Raw genomic sequence first — 15,315 nt, 5'->3', positions numbered from 1 at the left:
CCAAATATAAGAGCACTTCAGTAAACTTCATTGAATATCTGTTTGATTTCTTATTGAAAACCCCCCCCCCCTTTTTTTTTGTACCAGGGATTGAACCCAGGGGTGCTTAATCCCTGAGCCACATCCCCAGCCCTTTTTATTTTTTATTTGAGACGGGGTCTTATTGAGTTGCTTAAGACCTCACTCTCTAAGTTGATGAGGCTGGCTTTGAACTAGCAATCCTTCTGCCTCAACCTCCAGAGTCCCTTCGATTACAGGTGTGCACTATCGTGTCTGACAATAACTCCTTTCTTTCCACATAAACTGATTATACTTACATCTTCTCAATTATTCCTTTCTGGATACAGTTGGTTAATTTGTCAAGGGACAATGATCCTTTTTACACATAAGTAGTTTCTTTGGTTTACTGTGACTCAAAACATCAATACCAAAAAGTAGAATGATCCTTAATCATTTTGATTAATTTTTTTTTTTTTTCCCTCAGCAAATTTACCTTTTTAAAATCAGGTTTTCCTTGTGAAAGTCCTGTTACTTTTTTTTTTTTAAACAAATTAGGGCTGTGTTTCGTTCTATGTTCTTTTTTCTCTTGACCCTAGAACATATAGATTCATCTTTACAAAATATTTTCTTTAGGAAAGTAATCTTTAATGGCCCTATTATAGTTCATTGTTTGCATTTGGTGTTTACTCATTCCTTTTTTGTTAGTATTTCAGGTGGATATCTATTTTCCCTCATCATAGTTGATCTTCCCCTGGGCTGGCCAGCCCTGCTCAGTCCACCTCCTGTCAGTTCTCTGTCTGTTCCTTTAACCTTGTTTTCTCATGTCAATAGCTGGTCCCCTCATGCAGGGTTCTTAGTAAAGTAATGTTGTCCTAATCTATCTTCCTCCCCACTCCGACAATACTGAGGATTGAATCCAGCATCTTAGTAAGCAAGCGCTCTACCACTGAAGCTACATTCCATGCCTTTTTATTTTGTTCTTATTATGAACCAAGGTCTTGCTAAATTGCCCAGGATGACCTCTTAACTTGCAATTATTCTACCTTAGGAGAATCCTTCTACCCCAGTAGCTGAGTTACAGGCACGTGCCACTATGCGTGGCTTCTCTCATGCTTTTAATAAATTTTCTTTTCTTCAAGTGTTTGCAGATACCACTATCAACTGTGTTCACTTTTTGGATCATAGTACAATAAATAAAGCATTCCTGGTTTCACAATTGGCAAAGTGATTTGCCCCTGAGCTATTTCAATTTATGGGAGAGGGGAGGAGCCTTCAGGCATTTACATCTTTATTAAGGCTCATTAATGGTGACACTTGATAATGTGTGAAAACACCTTGAAAGTATTAAAATATACTGCAAATGAGAGAAGCCAGAATATAGAAAATGTTGGTGGAGGCCAGACTAAAGAAAAATTAGAAAACTAGTTTGAGCAAACTAAAGTAGGCATCTTTGTTATAAATGCTCAAGTACACACATGTTAGCACTCAGTGGGGAACTAATTTGACTCTCTGAAATTGGTTTATCTGAGACCCGTTAGGGCCATGTAAGGAAATGAGTTGTCTTTGTTGTTGTTGTTGTTGTTGCTTAAAGAAAAGTGTCCTGTGCTGTTGAAAACAGCCTATTAAAAATTATGTTTTAGAGCAGGAGAAGCTTTTTTCCTGCGATTATTTCATTTATTTGCTTGTGAATATTCAGTTTTCCCAGCAGCATTTATAATCTGAATAAATGGGCAAGGAAGAATATCTCTCCCAATTTCAGATTATAGAACAAATGGTTAGTTTTATTGAGAAACTAAACCTTTTATCTCATTTCATATTTATAATCTATTACCTGTCCCAGTGATATATAGGTATAAATTTTCTATTTTCTGAATTAGTATTTCTAATTTTTAAATGGTAAACTGCCAGTTTATAATTATATAATTTTATGGGATATAAAGTAATGTTGAGATTTATGAATACAGTGTGGAATCATTAAATCAATCCAGTTATCATATCCATCACCTCAAATACCTAACATTTTTTGCAGTGAGAGAACATTTGAAATTCTCTTAGTAATTTTGAAAAGTACTATTATTAACTGTATTCACTGTATACTACACAGTATACAGTGTATACTGTATGTGTGTGTGTATGTAATACCGTGAGGGTTTGTATGCTTTGAGCATCATCTCTTCATTCTCTTCACCTAGAACCCACTGTTCTATTCTGTTTCTATGAATTCAGTTGTTTTAGATCCCATACAGAGAGAACATCCAGTATTTTTCTTTCTGTGCTTGGCTTATTTCACTTAGCAAAGTGTCCAGTCCCATCCATGCTACCACAAATGACAGAATTTCCTTCCTTTTAAAAGCAGAATAGTATGCCATTGTGTATATAAGCCACGTTTTCTTTATCTGCTCAACTGTTGACAAGCACTTTGGTTGATTTCATAACTTGGCTGTTGTGAAGAATGTTGCAGTAAACATGGCAACAAACTGGTTTTAAATTGTTTGGGAAAATACCCAGAAGGGGAATTTCTGGATCATACGGTAGTTTTATTTTTAGTGTTTTCAGGAACCTCCGTACTGTTTTCCATAACGCCTGGATTATCATTCCTACCAACAATGTGTAAGAGTTGCCTTCTATGTCCTCACCAAAACTTACCTTTCATCTTTTGGTGATGGTGGTTTTGATATGGGAGAGATAATCTCTCATGATTTTAATTGGCATTTTCCTAATGATTAGGGATGTTGAATTTTTTTTTTCTTTTCCTATGTTGGTGGGCCATTTGTGTGTCTTCTTTTGAAAAATCTGTTCTGGTCCCTTGCCCATTTTTAATTTTTTTATTTTTAATTGGGTTTGTCTTCTTACTATTGAGTTGCTTGAGCTTTCTATATATTTTGGATATTACCTCTTTATTGGATAAATGGCTTACAGATATTTCTCCCAATATGTACATTGTTTCTGTGCACTATTTTTTTTCCTTTGCTGTGCAGAATGTTTTTAGTTTGACATAATCTTATTTGTCTTTTTCTTTTTTGCTTTTGGGGTCAAATCCAAAATATCATTTCTGGGACCAGTGTCATGTAATTTTTCTCCTGTGTATTCTTCTAGTAGTTTTGTAGTTTCTGGTCTTGGATTTTGTCTTTAATCAATTTTGTATTGATTTTTGTATATGATGTGAGGTATGGGCCCAATTTCATTCTTGTACATGTGGATACCCAGTTTTCTCTTGTTGAAGAGCCTGCCATTTTCCCATCGCATATTCCAGACACCTTTGATGAAAATCAGTTGACTATACACATGTGAATTAATTTCTGGGGTTTCTGCTTTGTTCCATTGGTTGATGTGTCTTTTTCTCTTTGTTTATTTCTTTCTTATTTTCTTTCTATTTTTTGACGGTACTCTACTGTTTTAATTGCTATAGCTTTGTAATATAGTTTGAAATTGGGTAGTGTGATTTTTTCCAACTTTGTGAGTGTGTGTTTTTTCTTCTTCTTATGATTGTCTTGGCTACTTGAATTTCTTATTGTGGTTCCATTTTAAGGTGGATTTCTCTGAAAATGAAAGAATTTTGACAGAAGTTAACAGTGAATTTATAGATCTCTTTGGGTAGTGTGAACTTTTTAATATTAATTTTTCTAATCCACAAACTTAGGATTTCTTCACATTTTCTTTCATTATCTTCTGTTTTTAGGGTACAGGTCTTTCATGTCCTTAGTTACATTTATTCTCAAGTATTTATTTTTAAGCTATGGTAAATAGGATTGTTCTTTTGATTTCTTTTTCAGACCGTTCATTTTTAGACTATAGAAATGATACTGGTGTTTGTGTGTTGAATTCATATTCAGCAACTTTGTTTTTTGTTTCTTAGTTCTAACTTTTTTTTTGGTGGAGTTTACAGAGTTTTGTACTAGATTATGTCATTAGGAAAAAGTGACAGTTTTACATCGTTTCCTATTTGGATACCTTTTATTTTTGTTTTCATTTTTTTCCCCTCTCTGAAGTGCTGGGGACCTAACCCAGGGCCTTGAACATTCCAGGAAAATGCTGTACTACAGAACTATACCCCAGCCTTTTCTTTCTAATTGCTTTGGCAGAAACTCCCAATACTGTGTTGAATAGAAGTGGCAGAGAGGGCATCCTATCTTCTTCCTGATCTTTGAGGGAAAGCTTCTATGTTTTCCCCACTGAGTATGTTGTCTGTGGGTCAGTGATAATATGTCTTTTATTTTATTGTCTTGTACCTTTTATGCTTAATTTGTTGAAATTTTTTTCATGAGAAGATGTTGATGATCTATCATCCATGCATCCCAGAGATCAATGCCACTTGATCGTGGTGGATGATTCTTTTAAAGGGTTGTTGAATTTGGTTTGCTAGCATTTTGTTGAGGATTTTTGCATATATATTCATCAAGGATATTGACTGTTGATGGGAAGAGTTTCAGAAGGATTAATATTAACATTACCTGTAATCCCGGCAGCTTGGGAGTCTGAGATAGGAGAATGAAGAGTTCAAAGCCAGCCTAAGCAAAAGCGAGGCACTAAGCAATTCAGTGAGCCCTGTCTCTAAATAAAATACAAAATAGGGCTGGGAATGTGACTCAGTGGCTGAGTGCCCCTGAGTTCAAACCCTGGTACCCACATATATATGTGTGTGTGTGTGTGTGTGTGTGTGTGTGTGTGTGTGTGTGTGTATGTATAATATACATATATATGTATATTATATATATTTAGTTGTTGATGGACCTTCCTTTTTAATCATTTATTTATAAATTTGCTAAGAATTGAACCCATTTGTTGCCTCACACATGCTAGGCAAGCACTCCACCACTGAGCCATAACCCCAAGGCTATATATTAGTTCTTTAAAGTGTTTATAGAATTCAACCATGGAACTGTTAGGTGTTGGACTTCTGTTTGATGAGGGACTTGTTTTTTTTTTTTTTTTTTTTTTCCCCCTCTTTCTGATTCAGTTTCTTTACTCATTTTTGACTTTTCAGATTTTTTAAATTTTTTCATGACTTGGTCTTTACGTTGTATGTTTTTAGGAGTTTGTCCATTTCTAATAGGTATTTAATTTGTTGACATGTAATTATTCACAGTGGTTTCTTATGGGCCTTTGTATTTCTGTTTTATCAGTTTTCAATGTCTCTTTCATTTCTACTTTGGAGTCTTTGTGCTTTTTTCTTAGGTACCTAAGGATTGTTGATTTTGTTCTTGAAAACCAACTCTTGGTATCATTGACCTTTTCTGTTGTTTTTTCTAGTCTGTATTTCACTTATTTCTGCTCTTCTCTTTGTTATTTCCTTCTTTCTGTTAACTTTGGGCCTAGTTCGTTCTCTTTTTTGTCCTTCCTTGAGGTGTAACATTAGGCATTGGAGGGTTTTGTTTATTTCCTTTACATAGATGTTTATTGCTATAAATTTCTCTCTTAGAACTGCTTTTGCTGCACTCCTTAAGTTTTGGTATGTTATTTTTCCATTTTTGTTTGTCCCAAGTTTTTTTTTTTTTTTTTTTTTAAGGTTCTTTTTCATTTCTTCATGGATCCCCTAGTTGTTTAGGAAGGTGACAGTTTCCACATATTTGTGAATTTTCCAAAATTCGTCTGACTTCTAATCTCAGACCTTTAGGGTTAGAATAGATATTTGATATAATCTTGGTGTTCTTAAATTTGCTAAGCCTTGGTTTGCCCAGGATAGATGTGATCTATCCTGGAGAATATTCATGTGCATTCAAGGACAATGGACATTCTGTTGTTGGTCTGAAGTGTTGTTCAAGTCCAGTGTTTCCATATTACATTTCTGTCTGGATGATCTTTCCATTGTGGAAAGTGGGACTTTTCACCTCCCTTGCTATCATTGTATTGCATTATCTCTCTCCCTTCAGGTCCCTTAATGTTTGTTTTATGTATTTAGATGCTCTGATGTTGAATGCATGCATGTATTAACAGTTGTTAAATCCTCTTGATGAATTCACCTTCTCTTCATTATATAATGTCCTTTTTTGTCTCTTTTTGCAGTTTTTGACTTTTACACTAATGTAACTATCCCAGTTCTCTTGGTTTCCATCAAAGTTTTCATTATTTGTGATTCTCTTTTGAATTCTAGTTTGCACTTCTGGAATTTGTTCAATGTTGCCAAGATATCCCAATACCCAGTTGAATAGGAAGTGTCATCTTTTTCAAGTTTCACCAGAACATACCTGTTAATCAGTAATATCTCCTTTTTTCCCTCCAAAAACTAGACCAAGACATTTTTCTTCAGATGCCCTTTTGCTATTTCGTATTATAACCTGTACTAGATTCTGCCTTCTACTTTCCCTGTCTCTTTCAGCCTTCCTCTTGCCCAAGGTTTTTTATCTGGATATTCATTAGGTCTCCACACCCATGCTTCTTTAGATTTGATTCACTTGCTTATCTGTCTAGATTTCTTTCATGTCTACTTACTCTGCCTGGATTGATTGACAGCAACGCCACTTATGTGCTCTGAGATGCAGAATTCATTAGCATGCTCTTTATTTCCTTTGCAACTCATTAATCAAGACAGAATACAGCATTGGCATAATTTTAGTAGTTTTTCCTTTCCTAACTTAAGATTTTCTCCCTAGATGACTTCATTTTACATGACTAATTAGAATGTAGTTTCACAAATGTTTTTTGTTTGCCAGGTAGTTACCTGAGAATTTGTACTCTTGTATTACTCTAACATGGTAATATTTTAGAATTTTTTCTTAAAGAATGTAGTCAATCAATATGCTGCGTCAGAGAAGTCGCTAAATGTTGCTGGACCTCAATTTCTTTATCTGTTAACTGGAGATAAACATCCTTATCTCACTGGTGATTCAATTAAGTAAAAATATCTCTGTATCGCCAGCTTAGTGTTTTGTTACAAAAAAGAAGATCCTTTTTCATTGATGTCTGTCAATTCTATGTATTTTTTATGTATTAATGGAGATATAATTCACAAACCGTACCATTTTCTCATGGGAAGCACATAATTCAGTGGTTCTTAATACAGTTACAGTTATTCAGCCATCCCCACAGCCTGTTTTAGAACATTTTCACCACTCCAAAAGAAACTTCATACCTCTCAGCAGTCATTTCCCATTTCCTAGGCAACTGCTAATTGCCCTGCTGTAATTTTATACATTTTAATGCCATTCTTAATATTAAACTTAATATTAAGTGTGCTGATAAGATTTTTTTCTTTGAAGCCATTTTGAAACGTAGTCCTATAATTTGTAGCATAAAAAGAGCCTTTTGATTAAAAAAAAAAAAAAGAATACTTAAAAAAAAAAAAAAAAGCCTTATGATCACTTGATGTTTATTTTTTTACACCAGAAAACAGAAGACCTGAGAAATCAAGTGATTCACCCAGGTTATGTGAATTGTTCTTCATGTGCCCTGGCTGATCTCAACTCTTTACCAAAACACATGGGAGAAAAAGTATTATTAACACTAATTTAATTCATAGTTCTTATTTTTTAGTGTTTGCTAAAATCCTTTCTGACTCAAATTCTGGACAGAGAACTTGTAAGAACAGAGGAACTTCAGCTGACAGGTGGCACCAACTGCCCAGCATGAGTGAGGCTACCCAGATCTAACAGCCTAGCTGAATGTAGTTGCATGAGTGACAAAAATTTTTTAAAAAGTTATGAGCCACAGAATTTGGGCTTATTATGTGACAAAGGCTAACTGTTACATGTAGTTATTAGCATTGTTGCAATCTTTGCCATGATTGAATAATGTAATCTGTGCAAAGTTCTTAGCCATACATAAAGAATCTTGAAGTAAAGGCTAACTCCTCCATCATTATTGTTACTGGTGTTATAATTTGATTATAATGGTGAATTTACTTCTCCATGCCCTCCTCCAGATGTAATGCCATTGCTTTTCATTTTCATTCTCTCTGATGAATTAAATGATAATTGGTAATATATGCAGATATTTTGAAAGTAATTCAAAGTAATACATGCATAAAGTTTGAAAAATCCAATAAGCTAACTTTGGTGCTAATTGGTATTTTTCTTCCTAATAGTAAGTAGTTTAAAGCAGTAAAAATACTTCCTTATTGGCAAATAAAGCCACATGTATAGAAAAGTGCTAAAAAATGTGCATATTTAGGTTTACAAAGTGGACACTTAAAACTGCCACTCAGGTTAGAACTGAACATTGCCAGGTCTCCCAAAAGCCCACTGCATGCTCTTCCTTACCATTAGAGTCATCAACCCTTACTCTAGAGGTAGTTCACTAGCCCCAATTTAATAGTAATTACTCCTTAGCTTTTCTTTGTAGATTTTTGCTCCCTTGTGCAAGTACTTTTCAACATTACATAATGGAGAATATAGTAAGTATTCTTTTTGTATCTGGCATCTTTGTGTGAAAACTGTCTCTAGATAGATATACATTATGACTAACAGCATAGCTTTCATTTTCATTGCCGTGTAGAATTTCGTTATAAGAATATACCATATTAGATCTACTGTTGACAGTTGTTTGGCTTATTTGCATTTTGGGTCAATTATGAATAATTCTGGCAAGTACATTCATGTATAAGTTTGTATTCTGGAAAAATATATATGAGAGATTCTTTTTTTAAAGGTATATACTTCGGAATAGATTTTCTGAGTAATGAAGTCACAGTCACTTTTTGTGTCACAGAAAGAGCAATACCTCTTGATAACCAATGATGTATACTGCATTAAGTATTGATCTTGTAATTGAGGTTAGAACAATTGGTTTATCTTATTTTACAGTTGTATGATCCAAAAGGCAGTCTGAGTGATGGGGACAGAGCTGTGTAGAATTGTTAAAGGGTCAAGACCAAGGTGAAGGGTTGCCATATCTCTAGAAGAGAATCTGTGTGTAAATTTTGGTGTCATCTAGTTTGGAGTCACAGTTTTTTTCAGGAGTTAGTAACATTCTTTACACTATTGTCCATTTCACGGACTTGTACTGGTGTCTCTACACTATGAAGAAGTTTGGGCAACTTGGGGACCCTGACTGATCATTGGTCATAGAGTAAAAAAAAGGACATAAATCTTTTGGGACTGAGATTTCTTTTGCCTCTTTTTAAAGGTAGAAGGGAGGTAGAGGAGGAAAAAGAATCTTGTCAGAAATAGAGAATAGGAAAAGAGAAGCATTTTGTTTAGCTAAAGAATCTGTATCAATTAAAAACAATGGTGGTCCTAAGAAGAGTGGCCTAGAGTAACAACCTGAGGCAATTTGGGTTTCTTTGCATATAATTGCACAGAACATGCTCTAAGTGGGTCAGCAGACTATAATCAACACGGTGAGCTGAAGAATGGGGCCTGTGTGTTCTGTCACATGACTACTCAGTGCTGAGTCGCTCTGGCAGGACGGCTATGTGAATTGTTCTTCATGTGCCCTGGCTGATCTCAAAAGCAGGCAGAAGGGTTTATGGCTTTCTGATGTTCTTTTCTCCTGCTAATCTGAGGAAGTGAAAATTTGAGGATTTGATGTAATTTAGTGGCATCGCATGGATCTTAGAAGAAAGTAGGTAGTTTGAAGCATTTGGACACCATATTAAGATCACATCAGGATAATGAAGGAAGGATTGAGAAATAACTGATTTGGGATCATGTCACATAGGGTTCTTTTACATCTGGTGTGCTTTCTCAACTGGACTGTGAGGTATAGTCATGGCAGCTCTAGTTGAGGATGCTTTGACAGGCAGAGCAAAACCTACATTTGTATGCTGTTAGGACTTGGACAGTTTGGGGGATTTATGGGCTTTCATTTCCACAGACATAAAGCTAACTAACTGTTCACTGCAGATCTAAGTACCTTATTGACTTGATTTCTTGTGTTATTTCTGAATGGTCCCTGAAAGTATGGAATTGGTGATGTGTTTTGTACTTTTGCTATTATGCCTTTGCTGAAAAAACAAAGTGGAGCTTTTCACACATTGAGTAAACACATTGATGTATTATGAAACTGGTCAGACTCTTTGAACAACTGGCATAAGCTCAATTATTCAAATATGTGACTCCATTGAATGGCTTGGTGTTAGCTAATGCTTTACCACAACTAGCATAAAGACATTTCAATACCTTAAGAAATCAGATCTTAACTATATGATTAAAGAAATCCAAAGGATCAGTCCTTCATTTATTTAACTTATTTGAGCAATTTCTTCATTACTGTGTATGGCTAATTGGTACAATCATTTGCTCAGATTCATAGTCCATTTTGTTTTAAAATATCTATCTTTAAAAAAATCAAAATATTGTTCATATAATATTTTTGTTACTTAGCATGAGTGTTTTCTTACATACATAGCCCTTTTACATAGTATACCTGAAATTCGGGTCTTTTTTGATTATGTTTGTGGTATAAATCTTTTTCAAATTCTGTGATCTTGTATAATGGTCATTTTTACTGTTTGCCTATATGAACTTGAGAGTCATTTCTCTCATTTGGAATGTGTTCTGTACTTTTTCATTTTTGCAGATAATTAATATGTGTGTTGTATTTTTTTCAGTTATATTGCAAGGACAGATGCCCAGAAGTATGTCCGTATACTTGAAAACCATTTATCTTTTATATATTGCCCAATTGCTTTCCAGAAGGCAGTACCTTCTTATATGTTTATATAAATATCAATTCCTTTTACTAATAAAAAAGAGAAGACGCCTACTAAATGTTATTCAGAATTAACATTTGGAGCATCCGTAATCTAGTAGAGACTTTCCCTTTGTAAATCCAATTTCTATTTTTAGCAAAGTAATATATGCAAATAGTTGGAAAAATCCAATAAGCTGTGTAGCACGACAGTGAAGAACAGCAGCAAGAGGCTTATGTTTCCCCACTCCTGGCTGTTGGGGGCTTTTGAGAATACCCAGTTCTTGCCTATTTGTGCAAAATATATGCCTCTGTATGGGTAATGCTTGATTTTTTTCCCCTCACTTAACAGGTATCTGATTTCCTTTCATGGAAGATGAGGCTTTAGCTTTTAGTTTCTATTCCATCCTTCCAGTATTGACACAACTTGGTTTTATCAGTATAGATATGGTTAATATTATGACTGTGTTAAGTAGTATTTGTAACCAAATCATATGTGTGTGTATAAAATAAAATGATTATATCTTATATTTCATATTTTTCCTGGAATTATTAATGCCCGTGTCCTTTTCCTTACTTTATTTTTTCTATTCCTGTTTCTAGTTTTTCAGTAAATGTTCTGACATAGTTGTGAAACTCCTCTTGATACTTCCAAACACATTAGATAGTCCCTCAAATTTTTTTTTTTAATTTATTTTTTTTAAAAATTCCCTTGGGGACACTGTACAATTTGCTCATTTCGCTCCAGTGTGCACAGGTTGCTCTCAGGGCTTGCTGCTCAGTTGACTCAGAATTCCCTTCATGATATGGTTCTGGATGTTTCTTTTGTCTTCCTTTGCTTTGCTGATTCTTTGATTCCTGGATCTTATCTCTTTCTTTAAATTTACGTTCTCATTTTGATGGATCCCTGAGAAAAACGCAGGGAGGATATATTTTCCTAGACTGAATATCTGGCAAGGTCCTTATTTTGTCCTCACACTTGATTGACAGCTTGGCTGGGTGTGCAATTTGGGGCTGGGAATAACGATTTCTTGGGGTTTTGAAGTGCTTCACTCAGTGTTGCTGTTGAGTTCAGTACCATTCTGATTTACAATTCTTCGTTATGGCCTTTTCCTTTATTTCCACTTGTCTCTGGGAGCTTTTAGAATCTTCTTGTTTTTGGAGTTCTGGTATTTTACGGTATTCCCTGGTTGTGTCTTATTTCATTTGTTTTCTTGTCTAGCCAGGTTGTTGCCTTTTGAACCAGAAAAGCATGTTCTGCAGTTTCTTGTGTTTTCTGTTTGAATGACATATTACGTGAATGTAGCAGACTTTTTTCTGCCTTTTTTCTCCCATTTTCCCATCTCATTGTCCTTCTGAGAGATTTTATTAACTTTATTTTTTACCTCTTTTATTAGATCTTTTGTTGATGCTAGAACATTTTTTAATTTCTAAGAGCTTACTTCCAGTTCATGCTTCATATGGATTCTTTCTGCTTTGTCTGATTTTTCTGAGGATGTTGATTGTATTTTTTGGTTGATGAAGTATTCTCCTGCCCATGTCAAGTTGCTTCCTCTGAGGTGTGTATGTGTGCTTACTCTCTTTCTTGCATATTATGGGACTTCCTCAAGTGCCCAGACAATCTTAGCTCTCTCTAAATATAAGTTTCAGGCCCTGGAGATGGGGGAGAGGTGGTGTGTGCATGTGTGTGTCCGTGTCCTGGAGCTTCTTTGGAGGACACTGGCTTGGGTATGTTCACATGCCTGACTGGGGTCTCCCTGGGGGCAGAAAACAGGTTGGAGCTCACTGATCAGGCTGCGACTAGGTCCCCTGGTTTTCATTTTATTACCTTACCCTTGCCCTCCGCCATGCTTAGCTGTGCTTGGAGTTAACACTTCCAGTTTCCCACTGGTTGTGTAGGGTAGAGAAGAGAATATGAGGGCTTAACTGTTTTATAATATGAAATTTCTGGCAGTTCTTCAGAGGTACCTGGATCTGATTTCTTGTTGGCTTCTTACCTCACAGGATTAAATTTTAGCTTCATTTTGGTTCTTTTATTAGTTCCCGTTCACTCATCTATTTTCTAGCTTTGGGAGCTGGGGATATATAGCTCAGTTGGTAAGAGTGCTTGCCTTGCAAGCACAAGGCCCTGGGTTCAATCCCTAGCATGGGGGAAAAAATACACATATATTTTCTGGCTTTAAGGATTTTAGATGTACGTTGTTGCTTCTTGTACCCTCGTTTTTAGTTGTCTTCATGGGATTATTGCATGGTTTCATATTTATGCCTATCTCTATGTAAATGACTATAGTGTCATTTTAGTTCATTTAAAAGGAATATAGAAGATTTTAAAAGGCACATGCTCATTGTGCATGTGTCTTCACTGATGGAAGTATTCAATGCAGATCCTTTAGATTTTTGGTCAAAAGTATTTCCCTCCTATATGCATTTGTGGGATATTTATTATATTTTCTTGTGTGCAATCATTTCTTTAAAAATATTTTTAAAGTATTTCAGTCTTATTTTTGCATATTTTTTTAACATTGCAGATTTAACATGTTTCCATAGTAGAAGACATAACTATAAGACAATTTAAATGTTAATGTTAATTTCATTAAATTGCACGTTGATTCTTAAAATCTTTTTATTTTTAAATAGTTATAGATTAATTGGGAGTTGTTAAAATACTACTGAGAAGTTCTTTCTGATATTTATGCCAATGACATCTTGTTCGTTTGACTGTAGTATGCTACCCAAATTAGGAAATTGACAGTGGTACAGTCTTAGTTTTAAAAGATACACACTGTTTTCCATTTCCTATTTGCCAAAAAGTTTATTCGCAAATACACATAAAATGTATGTAAAACTATTTGTCTTTCAGCAATTTTTCCAGCTAGTCAAATTACGAAAGCTTGGACTAGTGATAATGAAATTCAGCGGCTCCCTCCAGAAATAGCAAACTTCATGCAGCTGGTGGAACTTGATGTGTCCCGAAATGGTAAGAAAATGATTCTTCTTGGATTGTCTCTTCACATGTTGGAGGCATTTTTAATAAATGTAGGTAAATAAACGTTATTGGAGATGCTTTTCCTGGTAGTTATGAGAAATCTATGTGTATGTTATTTGTAGAAATTTGTGCATTTTTAATAAAAGCATTCACCTTCCAGTTTTTTCATAACACTATTTAGCTGACAGATTTCTCGAGGTGTATTCAGTCTGACTCTTGGAGTAAAGCTTTGACTGGGAATTCATTTGACCTAGCTCGTTCATTTCACTGAACATGACCTTGAGGGCTGGTGGTGACTGTCTGAGTGCTGCTGCAGGTGGGGAAGTGTGCCCTGGGGCAGGGTTGGTTTCTTTTGGCTCTGACCCAGTGCTTTTGTATGCTCTAACTGCAGTGAGCAGACCTGTTCTGGCATCTTCTGTCATCTTAATTTATTTCTAATTAGGTTGGTGGAGATTCTGTCCACCTGATTTTGTGTGGTATATTTATGAATTTAGTTTGATTTTCAGATTTCGTTATTAAAAGGCTTCCTTTTCATTGATCTTTCAGCAGGGTATTTATATCCACATACCTTTTACTTTTAAACAGGTACCTGGTTAAAATCTTGGTCAAACCTTTAAAATTCCCCGCATAGGCCTCCAGCCTACTTCTTAGGGCATGTGGGATTGAGGAAGTCCCAATGGTAGCTCTGACCATCCTCTTTACTGAAGGAATTCAGTTCTTACAAGGACTCTGATAAAATTCCCTCAGGATAGGCCTAAATATAGTCTGGACAATGATTTCTCTCAGATTACATACCCTTTTTGTTTTGTGTTTTGCTTTTGCTTTCTTATAATACTCTTTCTTTTCAGTGAACCTTAGGTCTGAAAAGTGCAATCTGTTGTCTTCAACAGAAACCCTAGGGTCCAGATACCATATTCTTCTGTGGATCATTATTATAATGCAGCAATGATAAGCAGTATTTGATTGAAAACACAGTGAAGAAAAATGATCCCTTCCCACTTTTAACTGCTTTTAAACTGCTGTCATCTATCTGATCCCATACACTGACACCTGTCTTCTGTCCAAGCCATGTGATATTGACATGATATCGACTTTTACTGTTTGTGAAAATTCTTTACCTTGAAGATATTTGGAAAAATGAGAAAACAAACAACCATAACCTGGCTTTTTGGCTCATTTTAGAGTGATTTGTGGGGTTACAGATACCCAGATCAACTTATATAAGGTGGATTTGATAGAAAGGCTGGGAGTGAACTGACATTCCAAAAGCACGTTTGACATCATCTTGGAGGTTCACAGCCTCTGTCTTACAGTGCATCTGCTTCTGTTGTGGTCACCACTGACCTGTTCTCTTGGAATTGGCTTGTAGTGACCTCTGCACATCATGTTTTGTGACCTCTCTCTCTGCAGTTTTTGGTTTCTTTTCCCCAGATGTGAAAATTTACCAACAACACATTTCTAAGTGACAAACAATTGACCCAGCTATCTTTATATGTCAACCATAAGACCCAGGCTGCAAGTCAATGGGCCACCCTGAGGCTGGCTCCTTGGGAGGGAAGTGCAAGTAGTGCAAAGTATGACCCTACCACTCACACCAAAGTTGGTGATGGGCACTTACACTGGAGTGGGAGTGGTCAGAATGGGGCAGGCATTTGAGGCCTGGCCTGGCCAGAAGGTGCCTCTGAGACTTATCTTCAAGAGTACCTGTCTGTGGGGGTACATGATGGAAATGACTCTCTTGTCTAGTAGTGACCTTAGTTATA

At 35.6% G+C, this 15,315-nt stretch overlaps 1 protein-coding gene across 1 annotated transcript in view; it reads left to right on the top strand.

Moving 5' to 3' along the window:
- The window catches only part of LRRC1 (leucine rich repeat containing 1), a 125,177-nt gene that overhangs the window by 33,913 nt on the left and 75,949 nt on the right, over nucleotides 1–15,315 (top strand). Inside the window, 2 exon segments of the mRNA XM_079147641.1 lie at nucleotides 13,427–13,460; nucleotides 13,463–13,543. Coding sequence (XP_079003767.1) covers nucleotides 13,427–13,460; nucleotides 13,463–13,543 — 115 coding nt within the window.

The sequence above is a fragment of the Sciurus vulgaris genome (genome assembly GCF_902686455.1).
Source record: "Sciurus vulgaris genome assembly, chromosome: 7".
Classification (NCBI taxonomy): Eukaryota; Metazoa; Chordata; class Mammalia; order Rodentia; family Sciuridae; genus Sciurus; species Sciurus vulgaris.
Note: the sequence above shows the minus strand (reverse complement) of the source record. Positions and strands in the feature narration are given on the sequence as shown.